The 16,749-nt window shown below is 53.2% G+C and overlaps 1 protein-coding gene across 3 annotated transcripts in view; it reads right to left on the reverse strand.

Moving 5' to 3' along the window:
• Window positions 1-16,749, reverse strand: part of LOC144769658 (glucagon receptor-like) — a 641,797-nt gene that overhangs the window by 195,023 nt on the left and 430,025 nt on the right. For all 3 annotated transcript variants that reach the window (XM_078653833.1, XM_078653834.1, XM_078653832.1), the window contains exon 6: window positions 4,334-4,440. In XM_078653833.1, the coding sequence (XP_078509959.1) occupies window positions 4,334-4,440 (107 nt within the window). The remainder of the gene's footprint in view (window positions 1-4,333; window positions 4,441-16,749) is intronic.

A 16,749-nucleotide genomic window follows, 5' to 3' on the forward strand; every position in this document is an offset into this window, starting at 1 on the left:
AGTCGAAGTGGGCATAGGAGTAGAAGAGCAAAAGGTGAGGTGGGCATAAGAGTAGAAGAGTAAGAGGCGACTTGGGCATAAGAGTAGAAGAGCAAGAGGTGAGGTGGGCATACGAGTAAAAGAGCAAGAGGTGAGGTGGGCATAAGAGTAGAAGAGTAAGAAGCGACGTGGGCATAAGAGTAGAAGAGAAAGAGATGAGGTGGGCATAAGAGTAGAAGAGCAAGAGGTGAGGTGGGCATAGGAACAGAAGAGCAAAAGGTGAGGTGGGCATCAGAGTAGAAGAGTAAAAGGTGAGGTGGGCATAGGAGTAGAAGAGCAAGAGGTGAGGTGGGCATAAGAACAGAAGAGCAAAAGGTGAGGTGGCCTTAAGAGTAGAAGAGTAAAAGGTGAGGTGGGCACAAGTGTAGAAGATTAAGAGGTGAAGTGGGCATAGGAGTAGAAGAGCAAAAGGTGAGGTGGGCATAAGAGTAGAAGAGTAAGAGGCGACGTGGGCATAAGAGAAGAAGAGCAAAATGTGAGGTGGGCACAAGTGTAGAAGAGTAAGAGTCGAAGTGGGCATAGGAGTAGAAGAGCAAAAGGTGAGGTGGGCATAAGAGTAGAAGAGTAAGAGGCGACGTGGGCATAAGAGAAGAAGAGCAAGAGGTGAGGTGGGCATAAGTGTAGAAGAGTAAGAGGCGAAGTGGGCATAGGTGTAGCAGAGCAAAAGGTGAGGTGGGCATAAGAGTAGAAGAGTAAGAGGCGACTTGGGCATAACAGTAGAAGTGCAAGAGGTGAGGTGAGGTGAGGTGGGCATAAGAGTAGAAGAGCAAGAGGTGAGGTGGGCATGAGAGTAGAAGAGCAAGAGGTGAGGTGGGCATAAGAGTAGAAGAGCAAGAGTTGAGGTGGGCATAAGAACAGAAGAGCAAACGTTGAGGTGGGCATAAGAGTAGAAGAGTAAAAGGTGAGGTGGCCTTAAGAGTAGAAGAGCAAAAGGTGAGGTGTGCATAAGACTAGAAGAGTAAAAGGTGAGGTGGGCATAAGAGTAGAAGAGCAAAATATGAGGTGGGCACAAGTGTAGAAGAGTAAGAGGCGAAGTGGGCATAGGAGTAGAGGAGCAAAATGTGAGGTGGGCATAAGAGTAGAATAGTAAGAGGCGACATGGGCATAAGAGTAGAAGAGCAAGAGGTGAGGTGGGCATAAGAGTAGAAGAGTAAGAGGCGACGTGGTCATAAGAGTAGAAGAGCAAGAGGTGAGGTGGGCATAAGAGTAGAAGAGTAAAAGGTGAGGTGGGCATAGGAGTAGAAAAGCAAGAGGTGAGGTCGGCATAAGAACAGAAGAGCAAAAGGTGAGGTGGCCTTAAGAGTAGAAGAGCATAAGGTGAGGTGGGCACAAGAGTAGAAGAGCAAAAGGTGAGGTGTGCATAAGAGTAGAAGAGTAAAAGGTGAGGTGGGCATAAGAGTAGAAGAGCGTGAGGTGGGCAAAAGAGTAGAAGAGCAAGAGCTGAGGTGTGCATAAGAGTAAAAGGTGAGGTGGGCACAAGAGTAGAAGAGTAAGAGGTGAGCAGAAGAGCAAAATGTGAGGTGGGCACAAGTGTAGAAGAGTAAGAGGCGAAGTGGGCATAGGAGTAGAAGAGCAAGAGGTGAGATGGGCATAAGAGTAGAAGAGTAAAAGGCGAGGTGGGCACAAGAGTAGAAAAGTAAGAGGTGAGGTGGGCATAAGAGTAGAAAAGCAAAATGTGAGGTGGGCACAAGAGTAGAAGAGTAAGAGGCGAAGTGGGCATAAGAGTAGAAGAGCAGGCGGTGAGGTGGGCATAAGAGTAGAAGAGCAAAATGTAAGGTGGGCACAAGTGTAGTAGAGTAAGAGGTGAAGTGGGCATAAGAGTAGAAGAGCAAGAGGTGAGGTGGGCATAAGAGTAGAAGAGCAAAAGGTGAGGTGGGTATCAGAGTAGAAGAGTAAGAGGCGACATTGGCATAACGGTAGAAGAGCAAGAGGTGAGGTAGGCATAAGAGTAGAAGAGCAAAAGGTTAAAGTGAGCATAAGAATAGAAGAGCGAAAATGTGAGGTGGCACAAGAGTAGAAGAGTAAGAGGTGAGGTGGGCATAAGAATAGAAGAGCAAGAGGTAAGGTGTGCATAAGAGTAGAAAAGCAAAAGGTGAGGTGGGCATAAGAGTAGAAGAGCAAAATGTGAGGTGGGCACAAGAGTAGAAGAGTAAGAGGCGAAGTGGGCATAAGAGTAGAAGAGCAAGGAATGAGGTGGGCATAAGAGTAGAAGAGCAAAATGTGAGGTGGGCACAAGTGTAGAAAAGTAAGAGGCGAAGTGGGCATAAGAGTAGAAGAGCAAGAGGTGAGGTGGGCATAAGAATAGAAGAGCAAAAGGTGAGATGGGCATAAGAGTAGAAGAGTAAGAGGCGACGTGGGCATAAGAGTAGAAGAGCAAGAGGTGAGGTGGGCATAGGAGTAGAAGAGCATGAGGTGAGGTGGGCATAGGAACAGAAGAGCAAAAGGTGGGGTGGGCATAATGGTAGAAGAGTAAAAGGTGAGGTGCGGATAGGTGTAAAAGAGCAAAAGGTGATGTGGGCATAAGAGTAGAAGAGTAAAAGGTGAGGTGGGCATAAGAGTAGAAGAGTAAAAGGTGAGGTGGGCCTAAGAGTAGAAGAGCAAAGTGTGAGGTGGGCATAAGAGTAGAAGAGTAAGAGGCGACGTGGTCATAAGAGTAGAAGAGCAAAAGGTGAGGTGGGCAAAAGAGTAGAAGAGCAAGAGATGCGGTGTGCATAAGAGTAGAAGAGTAAAAGGTGAGGTGGGCATAAGAGTAGAAGAGTAAAAGGTGAGGTGGCCTTAAGAGTAGAAGAGCAAAAGGTGAGGTGGGCACAAGAGTAGAAGAGCAAAAGGTGAGGTGTGCATAAGAGTAGAAGAGTAAAAGGTGAGGTGGGCATAAGAGTAGAAGAGCGTGAGGTGGGCAAAAGAGTCGAAGAGCAAGAGGTGAGGTGTGCATAAGAGTAAAAGGTGAGATGGGCACAAGAGTAGAAGAGCAAGAGGTGAGGTGGGCATAAGAGCAGTAGAGCAAAATGTCAGGTGGGCACAAGTGTAGAAGAGTAAGAGGCGAAGTGGGCATAGGAGTAGAAGAGCAAAAGGTGAGGTGGGCATAAGAGTAGAAGAGTAAGAGGCGACGTGGGCATAAGAGTAGAAGAGCAAGAGGTGAGGTGGGCATAAGAGTAGAAGAGTAAGAGGCGACGTGGTCATAAGAGTAGAAGAGCAAGAGGTGAGGTGGGCATAAGAGTAGAAGAGCAAGAGGTGAGATGGGCATAAGAACAGAAGAACAAAACGGTGAGGTGGGCATAAGAGTAGAAGAGTAAAAGGTGAGGTGGGCATAGGAGTAGAAAAGCAAGAGGTGAGGTGGGCATAAGAACAGAAGAGCAAAAGGTGAGGTGGCCTTAAGAGTAGAAGAGCAAAAGGTGAGGTGGGCACAAGAGTAGAAGAGCAAAAGGTGAGGTGTGCATAAGAGTAGAAGAGTAAAAGGTGAGGTGGGCATAGGAGTAGAAAAGCAAGAGGTGAGGTGGGCATAAGAACAGAAGAGCAACAGGTGAGGTGGCCTTACGAGTAGAAGAGCAAAAGGTGAGGTGGTCACAAGAGTAGAAGAGCAAAAGGTGAGGTGGGCAAAAGAGTAGAAGAGCAAGAGATGCGGTGTGCATAAGAGTAGAAGAGTAAAAGGTGAGGTGGCCTTAAGAGTAGAAGAGCAAAAGGTGAGGTGGGCACAAGAGTAGAAGAGCAAAAGGTGAGGTGGGCAAAAGAGTAGAAGAGCAAGAGATGCGGTGTGCATAAGAGTAGAAGAGTAAAAGGTGAGGTGGGTATAAGAGAAGAAGAGTAAAAGGTGAGGTGGGCATAAGAGTAAGCGGCGAAGTGGGCATAAGAGTAGAAGAGCAAGAGGTGAGGTGGGCATAAGAGTAGAAGAGTAAGAGGGGAAGTGGGCATAAGAGTAGAAGAGCAAGAAGTGAGGTGGGCATAAAAATAGAAGATCGCAAGGTGAGGTAGACATAATTGTAAAAGAGCAAGAGCTGAGAGGCCGTAAAAGTATAAGAGTAAGAGGTGAGGGGGCATAGGTGCAGAGTGCTATTCTTAGTTCTGTTCCGAGCGATAGAAGAGGAGTAAGAGCTGAGAGGCCATTAGAGTAGAAGAATAAGGGCTGTCGACTGATTAGAGTCTCCTCAAAGGAGGGTTTGCTCTCTGAAGCCAGACACTGATCGACATGCACCAGAAAAGAAAAGAAGCAGCTGAACACAGAGAGAAGGTGGCTGGAAAAGCCCTTGTCCCTCTTTCTTGGATTCCATGCAGCGATCGTTCTCATGTCCGCCATTACCTGAAGCCCAGAAGGATGAAGAGTGCCAGCACTAGCGTCCCAAGGGTCAGGGAGTAGCCCACCGTGTACATGATCTTAAAGCTGTCGAATGTCTTGGCGAAATTTTCCTGTAGATTAAAGAATGAAGAGTGTTTAGAGAAGCAGCTTACATGTGGATCCGAGGTACAACTTCACCCTTTTAAGTTGTTCACTCTGACGGCTCACACACCATGGTTCCTTACACCCTTAGCTTGCAGGCACACTAAGCCTGTTGATGGGACCTAATATCTGACTCACACTCAAGGTGACACACAGTATTTTAGTGATTTCCCATCATTATCAATAATTCTCCATTATCCATCTCCACAAAAAGGGGCATCGCTGCTTCCCATCATCCGTCCGTCCCTACAGGAAGTAACATCACTGTATTTCCCATCATGCTTCAGCACAGGAAGTAAGATACCTGGTTTCCCACCAAAACCATCTTTGAAACAAGAATCCAGGCAAGTGAACGCAATTCCCCATTATCCATCTACACAGGAAGTGACTACGGTGCATTTGCCATCATCCGTCCATCCAATCATCAACCTACCTTCTCCTTACTTCAAACAACACTTCAGGGCATCCATCAACAGGGAGTCCACAGCAAAAGACAGACACAGACAAAGGCCTGATATGGACAGAAATGGGCTATGCCCAGAATTCCTGTTCCTCCGAAACTTACACGGTCAGCTATAATCATGTGCCTCACTCAGCACCCCATTCTGCCAATCCCCACAATCATATCAGACCTAGATGGGGCAAACACTCGCATAGCATTCAACCCAACCTGATACACACCCACTAACTACCAAACACCCTCAAACGACAGAACACAGTTCCAGCTCATGCTAATTAATGCTTACTCTGCAGTACTCCACCCTCCAAACATCGCAGACCTTATCGCCTGTCTCAAGCTTGATGTACTTTTTTCACAGAAAGACGGTTCACCTTCACCTTCTAGACATCCTTCTTCCCACAGATTACAATATCCATCATGTGGAACCCACACATAAGAAGGGAGGAGGCTTCCCTATCATCCATAAGTCCTTTTGGGCATGCATCCTAGGCATGCAAGTAACACTCAACTCCAGGGAGCTACTGGCATGCCACATACCACTCTGCAAATCAGACTGCCACCTTCTATTCCATCCACAGACCTCCTGGGCCAAACAAGGACTTTATTAGTGAATTCTCAGATCTCCTCACTGCCTTGTCCTTCAGACATGCCCACACTACATCTTGGGTGACTTCAATCTCCCAGACAAGCTAAAACAAAACAAGAGAAACCCTCCTCAACCTCATCAACACACTCAAACTTGGTAAAGCATGTCATACAACCAACACACTCCAAAGGGCGCATTCTTGACTTAGTCTTCTCGCTATCACCAACATCCCAAATGTAACCCAGTTATATCCCTGAACTGGGCCAACAACGTTACTATATCCTGTCTCCCTGCTCAGCATCCTACCAACAAACCAAGGTCAACCCAAAGGGAAGCCCACACCTTCAGACCCTTCAAATTAATTTCCATGGACAACATAATGCTTTTACTCATCTCTCGCCCTAATAAATCCATGTTCAATGCTAACACCCTTTAGAACAACTTCAACACATTTTTGGGAAACATGTGAACAGCCATGTCCCAATTAAAGCATGTAAGTACAAGTCAAAGTCTTCAGAGTCCTAGTACTCTAAAGGTGTTGTTGACAATAAACGACCAATTCACAGAGAGGAAAGAAGAAAGATTGAAAACAGAACTCCAGATGACCTCGTAACATTGAAACCTCTCTCTGTAACATGCATACTGCTCATCACATCAGCTGAAGCAAAATCTATCAATGAAGCTACAAACAAAATGCCTTTAAAGACAATCACAAAAACAACAGTGGATGGACAGAATGCAGAACAATGTCATACATTCACCCAAGTACAGAGATCTGGGCCTACATCCATCGTTTTTGTGCTCACCACACCCCCCCAGTTCAAACATGGCCATATGCAAATCAGCCTTGACCCTGTGCCTCATGGGAACAGTCCAGCCGAACTGCCAAGCTTTTTGTCTTCCCTGGACCGGAATCAAGCATCCTAGGACCGGTTTCAGCCGTCATCAGCCAGGATAGCTTGACTCCAGTGGCGTGGAGAGCACGGGACTCAAGTCTGAGCATACCCGTCCCACTCGGTGACATATCAAGCATTGTGTCACACCCCTGCAGGACCTACCTATCCCTCACTCCACAAAAAATGCAATGCCATCAACCTCTTCTTCAGTAACAAAAATACAAAAGATCCAACAGTGCATTAACAACACCACGTCTACTTCATCTCTTATGCCCACCCCTTCCTGTAGAGTCCCATAATGTTCATTCTTCAAAGCTGTGTTCTTTCAATTCTTACTGACATTATGAACTCACTCAAAGTCTCTTGTCATAAAGATTATGTCTTAACCTCGTCCTTTATCAAATCTTTCTCTCAATGCCTTCTCACCCATACTCAAAATTGTCAATGCTCCCCTCACTCAAGGCCTCTCCCAGAAGCTCTCAAGAAAACTCAGATCTTCCCACTCCCAAAGAAACCAACCCTACGGGCCAGATGACCTCGCTAACTACTAGCCCATCGCTAACATACCAACTCATTAACAAGATTGTTGAAAAATCACCCCAAGGCTGCTCCAATGTAGGAAAGATTTGAAGATGCACCTCTTTAAGAAAACAAATATCATAATCCACTAGTATTCCCCGAACCAACTACTTCTCCTGTTACTCATTTATTCTGATCTTGGACATTGTACACTGTCTTTTGACTAAATTTGAGCTATGGGAATATCAGAAACATACATACGTAGTCCTGGTCCCCACCTGCTCACACACTATAGATGCTCATACCTACATACCGTCTACCTTCTCCAACACATTGGCTGTAAGAGTCAACTCTGCTGGCTCATACAGTGTGCCTGTTTGTTGGACCCGGCCTCGTGGCGTGGTTCGCCTCTGTCCCGCCACACCCTGTGAGCGTAGGCCTGCACCCTGAGCCCCTGCGCAGCGTCCCCATAAGAATAGCCTACCCCCAACAGCCTGGTCGTCTCACCCCCGATGAGCCCGAACCCCCGTAAATCCACGACCAGGCCGCCTGTCCCCGTCCCGCTCCCGACTCCGAGCGCCTAGACCTGGCCTGCCCCACAAGGCCCGGACGCCATCTTCCCTTCCCGACATCCCTGTCTCCCTGGGCCTAGCGTGACCCCGGCCCCAGCGAAACCCAGACTCCAAAGGCACGCCAGTCCTGGGTGGGGGGTAAAGCACTCCCCGAGTGAGATAAGCCAGAGAGTTTCGATGGCACCTCCGGCCTCCCCTGAGAGACTGGTTTCCGTCACACCTTCGGGCCTCCCCTGGGGCCCAGTTTCGATCGCACCTCTGGCCTCCCCGAGGGCGGGCTCCAGACCTGCTGGGCGTCTGGGAATTCCTGGACCCATCTTTCTAAGGATCAAAGAGCCAACCGCCGGACCTCGCCAACGACCAGCCCCCAGGGCTTGAGACCTCCGCCTGCGAGTGTCCGGAGATCAAAGGGCAGAAGGACTATAACTGAGCCCGCCCGACATCGGCGGGCAGTTGTATCTTGGACCTGAAGCCCTGCTGATCTGATCGCGGCTGACCCTAAGAAGACTCATCCTGAACCATCCGAGCCCTGCTGACGCTGTCGCGGCTCAAGCTGAACTTTGGCCATCGGAGCCCTGCTGACGCTGTCGCGGCTCAAGCTGAACTGTAACCCTCGGAGCCCTGCTGACGCTGTCGCGGCTCGTCCTCTTGTAACCATCGGAGCCCTGCTGACGCTGTCGTGGCTCGAGCGGAACTGAACCATTGGAGCCCTGCTGACGTTGTCGCGGCTCGACCTTTAAGACCATCCGAGCCCTGCTGACGCTGTCGCGGCTCCTCACGACCTTCTCCCGATCGAGCCCTGCTGACCTCGGCGCGGCTCAAGGAGTACTCTGGTCCGGCGGGACCATCGAGAGCACCATCACGACCGAGCCGACTCGACGTGGGCGAAGCAGCCAGGGCGACCATCATCCCGTACCCCCCGGCTCGAGGATTGAGAGCTGTGCGTAGGGTCCGCCTCGTACTGGACCAGAGACTAAAAGACTGTCCTGCTTCCCCCTTTCCGCATCCTCTACGATTTTGTGGTCCCTTGACCACTGTGTATATAAGAGTGCTCCCTTCGTTATTTGTTTATATAAAGATCTTGTTACTTCAACTCAACGGTGTGGTGTCTGTTCGTAGTATGGTGTGAGCTCAGTGGGTACGATCCTAGACCCGAAGTCCTCCCCGGTGAGGACCTCACGATAAGACTCGGCAAGTTCTGTGGGAGAGGTGGATCTTGGGGTACCCGGGTGAACATAACCTGGCCCCCGGAGATCGCCCCTTCTAACATTGGTGGCAGCGGTGGGACAAGAACCCACATCTAGGGATCGTACAGCACTGACACACTACCCGAACGAAGAACAACCATGAGCCTCACAAACGACGAGACCCCCTTCCAGATGGAGCGTCTGAAGGACTATTCGCACCGTGAGCTCAAGCAATTCTGCAAGGATCTCCATATCCCGTCAACGGGATTAAACACCAAAGAGGACTTTCAACAAGCACTAACCGCCTGGGTGGAGTCCGGAGCCCAACCTCCAGCACCGACAGAAGCCGAGGGAGGGGGAGCTCCCCTGATCGCAACCGACGCCCCAGAGCGAGAAAGAACCGAGTCCCCGACGCGGACTCGCAACACGGAGAGAGGTCTGTCTCTCGAAGAGATGACCGACCGAGAACGCGACCGGAGCCACGAGCTAGAACTAGCCCGTTTGAAGATGGAAGGAGAACTCAAGCTGGCCGAAAAGAAGCTAGCCATCGAGCAGCTGCGGCTGCAAGGAGAACTAGAGGAGAAGAAGCTCCAGCGAGAACATGACGGAAAGAAGCTCCAGCTGGAGCACGAGCGCAGTGTGCTGGAAATAGAACTAAAGGCCCGGAACGAAAACAACAAAACAGCAGCGACCCGAGAGGTCGTCCCCCCGGTGGAACCAAAGGTCCACATCCCCAAGGATGTGGTCAAAGAATATTATAAAAACGAAGACATCCAGCAATGGTTCAAGGCCTACGAGGTCGCCATGACCTCGCACCGAGTTCCGCAGAAAGATTGGGGAGCCGGGCTGTGGGGGCGATTCCTGAGCGAGGGGAGAGACACCCTACTCGACCTACCGTCTGCCGAACAGACCTCCTACAGCCATATGAAGGACGCCCTCCTCACCCGGTACGGGCTTACCCCCGAAATGTACCGTCAACGCTTTAGAGACTGCAAGAAGATCCCCGACACCACATGGGTGGAATACGTCAACTTCTACACTCGAGCCCTAGAAGGGTGGATCAGGGGCAGCAAAGTATCCACTTTCGAGGGGCTCATTGACCTCATTGCCTACGAACATTTGTCTCTGAACTGCTTTGTGGAGCTCCGACAGCACCTCCTGGACAGCAAGCTGGCTGACCCCCGGAAGCTGGCTGTCGAAGCCGATCGCTGGGTGAGCACCAGAGTCCCCCGGGGGCCCGGAGGAGACTCTGGCCGAAATGAACAGGGATCTTCCCGCCAGAGGGGAGGGGGGAACCAGAATAGACAGAGGGGGTCCCAGGGAGGAGCCCCGCGCAGTCCCCCTAGAAACCAGCCCAACTCCTCGCCTCCCGCAGCGCGCGCAGGGTTTCCCCCAGCCAAACCAGGGCCCGAGTCAGCCAAGCCTGCTTCCATTGTCAGCAGCCAGGGCATTATGCCAATGACCCCCGATGCCCGTTGTTCAAGAAGCCTGCCGCTGCAGGGCCCCCAGCGCGCCACATCACCTCAGTAGCCTTAGAAGAAGAGGAGGGAGTAGAGGAGTTCGAGGGAACTGACCCCGCGGCGATGATGTTAGTCTCCCTGGGTAATAGGGAGATGGTCCCAGGAGCCCCCCTACCCGACAATACCGAGAAGTACCGACAGCAGGTGACTGTCAATGGCCATCACATAGGGGCGCTCCGAGACACTGGGGCCAGTATAACCGCCGTCAAACGGCACCTAGTCACCGAAGCCCAGATCGTTCCCCACATCTCCTGCAGGGTGATCGCAGCTGATAACTCCGTCCGCACCTGCCGGATAGCGCAAGTCCCGTTCGAATGGGGAGGCGTCTCTGGAGAGTTATGAGTGGCGGTCCGCTCCGACATGCCTGTGGACTGCCTGCTCGGCAACGATCTAGAGAGCTCCCCCTGGCAGCGGGTTGAGAAAAGGACCCACCTGGAGATGGTGGGCCTGCCCGAATGGGCCTGTGTGAGCACCCGGTCGATGGCCGCCCGGAGAGCCACCCCCAAAGGGGCGACCGTAGAGGCGGCACCAGCGAGGTCCTTGAACCGTCTGAGACCCCTGAGCTGTTCCCCGAAGAGAGCTTCCCTCCCGAAGCAGGTCCCCTCGGCCCTGGCGCCGAACCGACCCCGTGCCCGGACGACCTGCCCGAGCTGGCCCAGTGGCGCCAGGAAGGAGGACCGTCCCGGGAAGAATTCTGCCTAGAGCAGACCTCCTGTCCGTCCTTGGTCGGGCCGCGGCAGCAGGCCGCCGCCCAGGCCGCCGGTGACCAGTCCGGCTCCCACTTGGTATATTGGGAAAACGGCCTCTTATATAGCGAGCAAAAGTCCGCCGAGCTAGGGTCGGGCCGGGTGCTGGTGGTACCCCCTACGCTTCCGCAGTTTTCTCCTCAACCTGGCCCATGACGTACCCCTGGCGGGACACTTGGGACAGGATAAAACGTACCATCGCCTGGTCACTCACTTCTACTGGCCGGGCATGCGCTTCGATGTGGAGGCCCACTGTAAGTCCTGCCCCACGTGTCAGTCCAGCGGAAAGAGCGGCGGGAGGCGCAAGGCTCCCCTCCAACCCTTCCCCGTGGTCAGTACCCCCTTTGAGAGGGTGGGAATCGACATTGTGGGTCCCCTTGACCCCCGGACCTCCCTGGGACATCGTTTTATCCTTGTCTTGGTAGACCATGCCACCCGCTACCCCGAAGCCATTCCCCTCCGAACGGTGACCGCCCCCGTGGTGGGGCGGGCCCTCATGGGGATCTTCTCTAGGGTAGGATTCCCCCGAGAGGTCGTCAGCGACCGAGGGACGAACTTCATCTCAAAATACATGAAGTCCCTCTGGCAGCAATGTGGGGTAACCTACAAGTTCACCACCCCCTATCACCCCCAGGGGAACGGTCTGGTGGAACGCTTCAACCGGACCCTCAAAGGGATGATCATGGGTCTCGAAGAGCCCCTGAGGCGGAAGTGGGACGTCCTCCTCCCCTGTCTCCTCTTTGCGTACCGTGAAGTCCCCCAGAAGTCACTGGGGTTCAGCCCCTTCGAGCTGCTCTATGGGCACCCCGTCCGGGGGCCCCTCACCCTGGTCAAGGAAGGGTGGGAGACGGCGGCCCCCGAGCCCTCTCCCGATGTGTTTCGATACATCCTAGCCCTCCGGAACCAGACGAGGAAGTTCCGAGGACTGGCCGAGGCCAACCTCGAGGCCAGTCAAGAAGAGATGAAACGGTGGTACGACCAGAATGCCACTCTGGTCGAGTTTCAGCCCGGACAGCGGGTCTGGGTGATGGCCCCCGTGGAGCCCTGTGCCCTGCAAGACAAGTGGACAGGGCCCTTCAAGGTGGTAGAACGCAAAAGTTAGGTGACCTACCTCATCGACGTAGAGTCCCCCAGGAACCCCTTGCGGGTCCTTCACGTGAACCGCCTCAAGCCCCACTTCGCCCGGTCCAAGTTGAGCTTGCTCCTCGCCACGGACGATGGGGAGGAAGAAGAAACGGAGCCTCTCCCCGATCTCCTGTCTGTGAAAGAGAAAGATGGCTCCGTAGAGGGAGTGCGTCTCTCCTCATCCCTCTCCCCCGAGCAGCGCGAGGACTGTCGCCAGCTGTTGGGACAGTTCTCGGACCTCTTCTCCCTCACCCCCGGCGTCACCAGCTGGTGCGTCCACGACGTGGACACCGGGGACAGCCCTCCGGTACGGCACAGAGCCTACCGCGTCCCTGACCGAGTCCGGGCCTGCATCAAGGCCGAGGTATCGAAGATGTTAGCCCTCGGGGTGGTCGAAGCCTCTGACAGCCCATGGGCTAGCCCCGTGGTCCTGGTTCCGAAGGCAGCCGCCCCCGGTGCCGCTCCCGAGCTGAGATTCTGCGTTGACTACCGAGGGCTCAACGCAGTCACCAGAACCGATGCTCACCCCATCCCCCGAGCCGACGAGCTGATCGATCGCCTCGGGGCGGCTCGCTTCCTAAGCACGTTCGACCTGACCAGTGGATACTGGCAGATCGCCCTCACCGAGGGAGCTAAGGAAAGATCCGCTTTTTCCACCCCGGATGGTCACTACCATTTCCAGGTGATGCCCTTCGGGATGAAGAACGCCCCCGCCACCTTCCAGAGGCTGGTTAACCAGGTACTGGCGGGGTTGGAAGAGTTCAGCGCGGCGTATCTGGACGATATCGCCGTCTACAGTTCCCACTGGCCCGAGCACCTCCAGCACCTCTGGGCGGTGCTGACTGCCCTGAGGCAGGCTGGTCTCACCATTAAGGCCAGCAAATGCCAGATCGGGCAAGGGTCCGTGATCTACCTCGGGCACCAGGTCGGAAGCGGCCTCGTAGCCCCCCTCCAGCCCAAGATCGATGCCATCGTGGCCTGGGCGGCCCCCACGACCCAGACGGAAGTGCGGGCGTTCATAGGGCTCACGGGGTACTACCGCCGGTTCATTAAGAATTACGGCAGCATCGTGGCTCCCCTCACGGAGTTAACCTCCAAAAACCAGCCGAAGAAAGTCAGCTGGACACCCACCTGCCAAGAGGCGTTCGAAACCTTGAAAGACGCCATGTGCACTGCCCCCATCCTACAAGCCCCCGACTACTCACGAGAGTTTGTAGTCCAGACGGACGCGTCCGAGCATGGCATCGGAGCCGTCCTGTCCCAGGTGAGCGAGAACGGCCTGGACCAACCAGTGGCATTCATTAGCCGGAGGCTACTCCCTCGAGAGCAAAGGTGGAGCACCATCGAGCGGGAGGCCTTCGCGGTGGTTTGGGCCCTGAAGAAGCTGAGGCCCTACCTGTTCGGTACTCACTTCCGGGTCCAGACCGACCACCGACCCCTCCGGTGGCTAATGCAGATGAGAGGGGAGAATCCCAAATTGCTGCGCTGGTCCATCTCACTCCAGGGGATGGACTTCACTGTTGAGCACCGGCCTGGCTCTGACCACGCCAACGCAGACGGCCTGTCCAGGTTCTTCCGCCTCAGCGAAGAGAACCCCCAAGAGGATGGGTAGTATTCCCCGCCTTCAGCTGGGGGGGACGCGTGTTGGACCCGGCCTCGTGGCGTGGTTCGCCTCTGTCCCGCCACACCCTGTGAGCGTAGGCCTGCACCCTGAGCCCCTGCGCAGCGTCCCCATAAGAATAGCCTACCCCCAACAGCCTGGTCGTCTCACCCCCGATGAGCCCGAACCCCCGTAAATCCACGACCAGGCCGCCTGTCCCCGTCCCGCTCCCGACTCCGAGCGCCTAGACCTGGCCTGCCCCACAAGGCCCGGACGCCATCTTCCCTTCCCGACATCCCTGTCTCCCTGGGCCTAGCGTGACCCCGGCCCCAGCGAAACCCAGACTCCAAAGGCGCGCCAGTCCTGGCTGGGGGGTAAAGCACTCCCCGAGTGAGATAAGCCAGAGAGTTTCGATGGCACCTCCGGCCTCCCCTGAGAGACTGGTTTCCGTCACACCTTCGGGCCTCCCCTGGGGCCCAGTTTCGATCGCACCTCTGGCCTCCCCGAGGGCGGGCTCCAGACCTGATGGGCGTCTGGGAAATCCTGGACCCATCTTTCTAAGGATCAAAGAGCCAACCGCCGGACCTCGCCAACGACCAGCCCCCAGGGCTTGAGACCTCCGCCTGCGAGTGTCCGGAGATCAAAGGGCAGAAGGACTATAACTGAGCCCGCCCGACATCTAGCGGGCAGTTGTATCTTAGACCTGAAGCCCTGCTGATCTGATCGCGGCTGACCCTAAGAAGACTCATCCTGAACCATCCGAGCCCTGCTGACGCTGTCGTGGCTCAAGCTGAACTTTGGCCATCGGAGCCCTGCTGACGCTGTCGCGGCTCAAGCTGAACTGTAACCCTCGGAGCCCTGCTGACGCTGTCGCGGCTCGTCCTCTTGTAACCATCGGAGCCCTGCTGACGCTGTCGCGGCTCGAGCGGAACTGAACCATTGGAGCCCTGCTGACGTTGTCGCGGCTCGACCTTTAAGACCATCCGAGCCCTGCTGACGCTGTCGCGGCTCCTCACGACCTTCTCCCGATCGAGCCCTGCTGACCTTGGCGCGGCTCAAGGAGTACTCTGGTCCGGTGGGACCATCGAGAGCACCATCACGACCGAGCCGACTCGACGTGGGCGAAGCAGCCAGGGCGACCATCATCCCGTACCCCCCGGCTCGAGGATTGAGAGCTGTGCGTAGGGTCCGCCTCGTACTGGACCAGAGACTAAAAGACTGTCCCGCTTCCCCCTTTCCGCATCCTCTACGATTTTGTGGTCCCTTGACCACTGTGTATATAAGAGTGCTCCCTTCGTTATTTGTTTATATAAAGATCTTGTTACTTCAACTCAACGGTGTGGTGTCTGTTCGTAGTATGGTGTGAGCTCAGTGGGTACGATCCTAGACCCGAAGTCCTCCCCGGTGAGGACCTCACGATAAGACTCTGCAAGTTCTGTGGGAGAGGTGGATCTTGGGGTACCCGGGTGAGCATAACCTGGCCCCCTGAGATCGCCCCTTCTAACACTGCTCTCAACCCTCCCCTTCACAAATCATTACCTCCTCACACACTGTGCCTGCAGTGGCGGGACAGCGGGGGTGAGGCTTAAGTCGACAGACAACGGAATAGGTATAATTAAATAAATAAATAAAACCTATTCCGTCGTCTGTTGACTCCCCTCCCCCCCCCCCCACCTCCACCCGCCCCACCCCGCTTACCTGCACCGGCCATGATTGAGTGCCTGCTTACAAACTCTCTCTATTCATACATCATGTATATTCACACTTTGACTGCTCCTACTTCTCATCTGCTCACACCTTTTGCCTATGTTCTCAACATACCCAACTGACTCACATCCCATCTGCTAATAACCACTTATACTCGTATAACCTGACTCCTTTCATATGCATGTAGATAAGCATGTGATCTCCAAACATAACCTGACTTGATACACACATGGTTTGCACATAAAACCTGTCTGTAAGCACCCAATTTCTGCAACCACCACACCATAGGTCGACACACATTCTGCAATTTGGGTTTGTCTGGTTAAAAACATTGTCTTCACTCAAACCTGTCTAAATGCAATGATTGCAAAAACAGGCTATCTTGATTCAGTGGCTTCTACGTGCCTTGAAATACAGCCTGTCTGAGAACACACAACTTTCCCCTCTATACACACTGCTTGCACATACAAACTGTCATGATAGAAGCTGCAAACACAACGTTTGGATACACTAGTTTCAGTGTCTGCAAATACAGCCAGTCTAGAAACACACACTGTCTGCAAACACAGTTCTAGATACACATACAGTGTCTGCAAGCAAAGCAGTCCAAATACACAGACAGTGTACAAGCACGGTGTTTCTGGATGTAGGCACGTAGCCTGTCTGTTTGCAAAAAGTTTGTGGATAAGCACACGGTCTGCAAATAAAGTCAGTCGAAATACATGACCAGTCTGCAGTATTTCTGGATACACACACAGCAAACATAGGCTGTCTGAATGAAGACAACTGATTACAAATACAGCTAGCCTAAATACACCCTGTCTGCAAAAACAGACTTCTTGATGCTGGCAATCCATGTAAACATGGAGTTTCTCTCTATACAGATTGTCACCAAACACAGCCTTCCAGATACACACATAGCTGTCTTCAAACAAACACTGTCTGGTTACACACACTGTCTGCAAACACAGTGTTTGCATAAATCCATTGTCTGTACATACATGATATACACATTGTATGCAAATACTGCCTCTCTTGATACATAGACTCTCTGCAAACATATCCTAGCTGAATACACACAGTCTTCCAACAGTATATCTCTATACAAACCCTGCCCGGAAACAGCCAATCTGCATGTATACACTCTCTGCAAACACAGTCTGTCAGGAAACAAAGAGTGCCTGCAAACACAGCCTGTCCGGAGCCAAACACTGTCTTCAAACACAACCTGACCAAATGCACACACTCTCTGCGAAGACTGTCTGTCTGGAGCCAAACACTGTCTGCAAACACAACCTGATAAAATGCACACACTCTCTGCAAACACAGCCTGTCTGGAGCCAAACACTGTCTGCAAACA

Source organism: Lissotriton helveticus, chromosome 7 (assembly GCF_964261635.1).
Source record: "Lissotriton helveticus chromosome 7, aLisHel1.1, whole genome shotgun sequence".
NCBI classification, from domain to species: Eukaryota; Metazoa; Chordata; class Amphibia; order Caudata; family Salamandridae; genus Lissotriton; species Lissotriton helveticus.